The 5,995-nt window shown below is 40.6% G+C and overlaps 1 protein-coding gene across 1 annotated transcript; it reads right to left on the reverse strand.

Annotated features, from left to right (window-relative positions):
• Window positions 1–891: 891 nt before the first annotated feature.
• Window positions 892–1,839, reverse strand: LOC132028065 (olfactory receptor 2V2). Its single transcript, XM_059416718.1, has one exon. The coding sequence runs from the start codon at window positions 1,837–1,839 to the stop codon at window positions 892–894; it is 948 nt and encodes a 315-aa protein (XP_059272701.1).
• Window positions 1,840–5,995: the final 4,156 nt, after the last annotated feature.

Here is a 5,995-nt window from a genome sequence, read left to right on the forward strand (position 1 = left end):
AAGTGTTGAGTTACTATACTCACCTGAAATGAATATAACACTATATATTAACTAACTGGAGTTAAAAATAAAAACTTAAAAGGTCAAAAAAACCCCACTTATATATTTAAAAAAAAAGTTCCTACTTACAGAGCATGAAAGGTGAGCACTCTCTAAAGAGAATTTTATAAGCTTATTTTTCATCATCTGTATGATGATTTCATCCAGTTTCATCTAAGAAACTAGTGTGAGACCTTTAAAAAATCAGAGAAATGATATCTATACATACACATATGGAATATTGTATGTTTCCGGCACATAGTAAGTTCTGAGTCAATGGTAGAGAATCGCAATAAGAGTAAGGAAGTCAAATTCAGGGCATTCTCTTATATTAGAAATAATTCTAGATTTAAACAATAAGGGACAAAAAAAATAAACAATAAGGGACAATAATCCCAATGCCTTACTTCTGCACGTGCTTGGGTTTACAAAGTCCTACATTCCAATGTAATGCATTTTACAAATGAATTAGCTCACTAAATATTGGGTAAAAATAAAAAAGCTGTTTTGGGGGCACCTGGGTGGCTCAGTGGGTTAGAGCCTCTGCCTTAGGCTCGGGTCCTGATCTCAGGGTCCTGGCATCAAGCTCTGCATCAGGCTCTCTGCTCAGCGGGGAGCCTGCTTCCTCCTCTCTCTGCCTACTTGTGGTCTCTGTCTGTCAAATAAATAAATAAAATCTTTAAAAAAAAGCTGTTTTTTCACTACACACAGAGAGGGTTTAGGATTTAAAAAAAGCTTGCAGGTATTATGATCATCATTAACAGTGAGGAAACAGAGCCTCACACAGAGATTATTTACTCAAAGTCACAGAATCAGGGGATGGCATTGCCAGGCACAGGATGTCCTGGTCCTTCAGTGCTGACTGCCAATCCTGCAATGGTCCAACCCCTTTCTCAGGGCCCCCATCACCTCCCGGTTTCTCAAGCTATAAATGAAGGGGTTGAGCATAGGTGTAAGGACTGTGTAGAAGATAGAGACCACCTTGTCATGGCTGGGAGCCCGGTAGTGCCGAGGCCTCAGGTAGATGAACATGGCTGCCCCGTAGAAGAGGGAGACAGCTGTCAGATGGGAAGAACAGGTGGCCAGGGCCTTTTTGCCAGCCTGAGCAGAGCGCATGCGGAGCACAGCCCTCAGGATACGAGCATAGGAGGCAACGATGATGGAGAAGGGAAGAAACAGCATGAAGACACAGCAAGCATATATAACGTTCTCAAAAATGGATGTGTCTATACAGGCCAGTTTCAACAAGGATAGCATCTCACAAAAGAAGTGGTTCACTTCCCTCCAGCCACAGTAGGGGAAGGTCATTACTACCACCATCTGGATCACACCATCTATTATCCCGAAGGCCCAGGAGCTCCCAACAATCTGGAGGCAGACCCTCTGATTCATGAGGACAGGATAGTGAAGTGGGTGGCTAATGGCCACATAGCGGTCATAAGCCATGAGTCCCAGCAAGAGCCCTTCAGACCCCACAAGACAGACAAAGAGGCCAATTTGTATGCCACAACCCACAAAAGAGATGGACTTCCTGCCAGATAGGAAGTTGACTACCATCTTTGGCACATTGGTACAGACCAACATGAGGTCCATGAGGGAGAGCTGACTGAGGAAGAAGTACATGGGTGTATGAAGTCGAGGATCTATGTAGATGAGGAAGAGGAGGAGAACATTCCCACAGAGGGCCACTGTGAAGACCACCATAACTAGAGAGAAGAGGACAAGGTCAGTTGGACTGTGAGAAAAAATGCCCAAGAGGATGAAGTCATCTGTGGATGATTGATTCGACTGTATCTCCATGGCTTAGTTGATGTTTCTGGTTACCTGTGACTGTGAACAAAAAATAATGGATCGACTGACATTTCTTTATTACCTCTGCATTCTACATCTTCAGCCAGTTGTTTTGTTTGTAACTCAACAATATCAACTTTGAGACCTCAACAATATCAACTTTGGGACATGGAAGAGATACTCCTTTATATTCCCATCTAACAGCAATAGGAGTCATCCTAGCTTATAGAATGGACCAATTATCTATTTGTGTATATCCTTACCTGGAAGAGATTATCATATAGGACCTTTATGCAAGCAAAGTTTTGGCTTTATTATATGATATTGAGTCTTTTATGATATCACACAGATTCGGTAAACTATCTTAAACAGAGCTATACCTTCTCAGCCCATCAGACCATTAATATGTGTAATGGAAAAGGATGTGTTTGAATCATGAGTCGCTCTTTAACCCATGTTTCTTTATGTTCTAAGAGTGTTTTCATACTAGCCGTTCTGATATATTTATAGTATCGATAAAAGAAGTATCTTCAGTGCCTCACATGAGAGGGAATAGTTATAATTAGATGGCATTATTGTCAATTATATTGGGGGTGACAGGAAATTCACAGGACCAATGTGGAAAAGCAACAGTTTGGTGCCCAAACTTATTAAGAACAGTGAAGTCTTCAATTGTGCTGAAACTTCAAAAATAATCCCAGGATTAGGCTTCAGTAAAAGCTGACTGGTAAACAGTTAATATCTACTTACTAAATTACTTTTAGTAGACAACAAAGAGCCTTAACCCACTGAGCCACCCAGGTGCCCCTCAAAGAGCCTTATAAAATATTTCTAACCACTTTCTTGCACATGACTCTCTGAACCATTTACTCACTGCCTCATAAAAGTTTGAATTAAGTTATTGGATCATGTCAATTAAAAGGGGTTTCTCAGGATGTTTGGTCATCAATTCTTATAAATATCTTACAAAAGGAATATAATAAGGTGACATGACCTGATTTTACATGAACAAAAGCCAAATTAGGCAATAAAAGTCATGCATATTTAAAAAGTCATGCATATTAAAACTCCCTTGAGGATAGTCACAGAATCTGAACCCAAGGAAAATAAAAGAATAAATGATTATAAACAATTAAATGGAAAACATCATACTATTCTGACACAACTTTTTCTTTGATTGTTGTCCTCACTCTCTCACCCTATTGAAACTTGTCTTCACTCTGAAAGGTATTTCCAGTTTTTAGGCTTCTCCTTTTTCTCTCTCTTATCAGCCTCCTCCTAATTTCACCTGTCCTTTTATCCATTCAGGGCTGCAGTACCAGGTATTTCCATGGTTCTGCAAGTGGCACAACAGTGTGGTCTTTGCCCTTAAACTTGCATTAGCTGTTGATTTGCTCATGTAATTAGCTATTAACTGTGTAACAGATAGCTCCAAAAGTTAGCATTTAAAATAAAATGGCAATTTTTTATTATCTTACAGTTTCCGTGGGCCAGAAATGTAGGTGAAGCTTAGCTAGGTGTCTCTGGCATAAGGTCCCTCAGAAGGTTACCATGAAGCTGTCAAAAAAAGCTGCAGTCCTCTCAAGGCTGGGCTGGAGGAGATTCCACTAGCAAGATCACTCATGTGACTATAGGTAGGCCTGCTCCCTCTTCCCTGGGCTGCCTCATAGCATGGCAACTGACTTCTCCCTGGTGAAGTGATCCTGGAGATAGTGAGAGCAAAAGCACCCTAGATAGAAATCAGAGTCTTAAAATGTAGTATTGGAAGTGATATCCCATGAGTTCAGCTGAATTCTATTCTTTAGGAATGAATCACCAAATCCAGCCCATACTCACTGGAAAGAGGGCACAAGGGCATGGATACTGGGAAAGGGGACAAATGAGACCATCTTGGAGGCTGTCTACCATATCTTTCCATGTTCTATCTCAAATCTTGATTATTGATATAATTAAACTGAACTATAATTATTTTAAAAAGTGATCTTGTCATATATGAAAGATACTGGAAATAAAAGATGGTGATTTGCAAGTTGCCTAGAAACAATGAATCAAACATGTTGAGTTTGTGAGTCTGTCTCTCATCTGCTGAGAAATGATAGGGCTCTCTGCCTGGTTCTAGTGACAAACAATCTACAATCAGTAAAAAATAAATCAAACTCTTGCATTCCACAGTACTTTTATCCATTTTTTATTTGATCTCATTGTAGGAACCTGCAATGAAGATACAGTGATATTATTAAATAGACCCTCTTCTACAGATGAGGAAAAAGGTTCTGAAGGGTTGGCTGGGGTGCCAAAGGTTACATGGCTGGTAAACACAGGACCAATACTTGAGAAGGGAGCTTTGGAACCCAAGTTCTGCAAACTCACTGTTACCAGGCTGTTTCTGGGCAAAAAATAGTCTTAAAGGGTCAAGCTACCTTATCTTGGAGAAATTCTCAGTTAGGAAATTTCAATTTCCTTTATTTAATTCTTGGCTCACTGCGCAGCCTTCTGATTTATGGCCTAGACTCTTAACTCTTGGAGATCCTTTAGTGCAGTTGTGGTTTCTTGTAAGATACAACTCATATCACAAATGAATATTTGATCTCTCATGATAAGTTCCTGTCTTACAAATTGATTAGTTTAAATGGCATTCCTGAAGCTAGATGAAAATTACAATCACATTTCCGACTTTTGAAATCAAGGAAAGACTTGGGAAGGATTACCATAAGGCTGAGGAGGAGGAGAAAGAGAATCCATCTGCCTCTCTGTCTCTAAATGACACCAAAATTTTTGGATCTCAGACACCCCTCCCAAGACTGAGTCAAGCCTGAGCCACTGCCTCAAACTTCCAATTCTCTGAAGAATTGATACAATTGCATTTCTTGTTCACATCCGAAAAAAATAACGAAGCATTAATGTTCACCTGCGTTTGTTAGAAAAGTAATGTCTACTATTGTCATCTTATATCTTTAATATGATGTTTTAGTTTCCCAATGATTCAAGCTCAAAATGATCCATGCTGAATACCCTATGTGCATCACATCCAACACTCTCACAGTCCTGTTGATTTGCCCTTAGTGGAGGCTCTTGCTTCTTACAACTGGAACTCTATTTTCATCCCTTGTCACCACTGTATTTGGAGCATCTTTGTTTTGCCAGCATTCATGCAATGGGCATGACCCAAGGACCTCCTGGTGCATTGCAAATTGTAGGAACCTCCCTGAGCACCCCTCTGTAGGCCATGTCACTACTCAAGACTGAGAGCAGAGCTTCACCTTTAACCTAATTGAAGTCCAGGTATGGCCCTGCTCTCCCTCTCCAGCTTTTCATCCCCAAATCCTTCTAAATAAATACTGAATTCCACCTCAACAGACACTTGCAGATTGCCAAATATGACTTCTGTTTGCCTCTTTTAGTTTTTCTCACACTGTTCCAGTCACCTAGCATATCTTCCTCCAAACTCCTCTTGTCAAATGCTGTATCTCAGCTCAAACCTGCTTCTGCCATTGAAGGGCGTCCCAAGTAATCCCCCTCTGGTTTTCTACATCTCATTTGTTTGGCCTGAGAATGTGCTCCTTGGGTTCACAGCAGCCTCCTGAGTGGTTTTCCTTGCTTCTCTACTCAGCAGCTGGGGAGTTAAACCATATGAAATGCAAGTCAGATAGTGTTACTCTTGGGCTCAAGATAGGCCATTGGCTCCCAACACAGATCTAGGCCAAACCCTTGCAAGGCCCCCAAGTCCTATGTAACCTACCCCCATGGGCTCTGACCCTGTCCCCTTACTCAGATTGCTTTTGCTACCAGAACCTCTTTATTATTTCCTGCATCAAGCAAGACACACTCTTACCTTAGGACATTTGACTTCCCTTTTCATGGAGTATTCCTCCTCCAGCTATCTTCATGGCTCACCCTCCCTTCAGACCTTTACCAAGTGTCATTGAGAACTTCTCTGCAAAGCCTCCCATGTTCTTATATATGTGTGCGTTGACTTAATAAAATAACCAGATGAAGTAATATGCAGCTGCAACCTCCAAGTTCTGAAAGTAGAAAGCCTGGATTCTTTCATTGCAGAAGCTGTTGTTCTTTTTTTTTTTTTTTTTTTTAAAGATTTTTTATTTATTTATTTGACAGAGAGAAATCACAAGTAGGCAGAGAGGCAAGCAGAGAGAGATAGAGAGGA

This window comes from Mustela nigripes, chromosome 12, assembly GCF_022355385.1.
Source record: "Mustela nigripes isolate SB6536 chromosome 12, MUSNIG.SB6536, whole genome shotgun sequence".
Lineage (NCBI taxonomy): Eukaryota > Metazoa > Chordata > Mammalia > Carnivora > Mustelidae > Mustela > Mustela nigripes.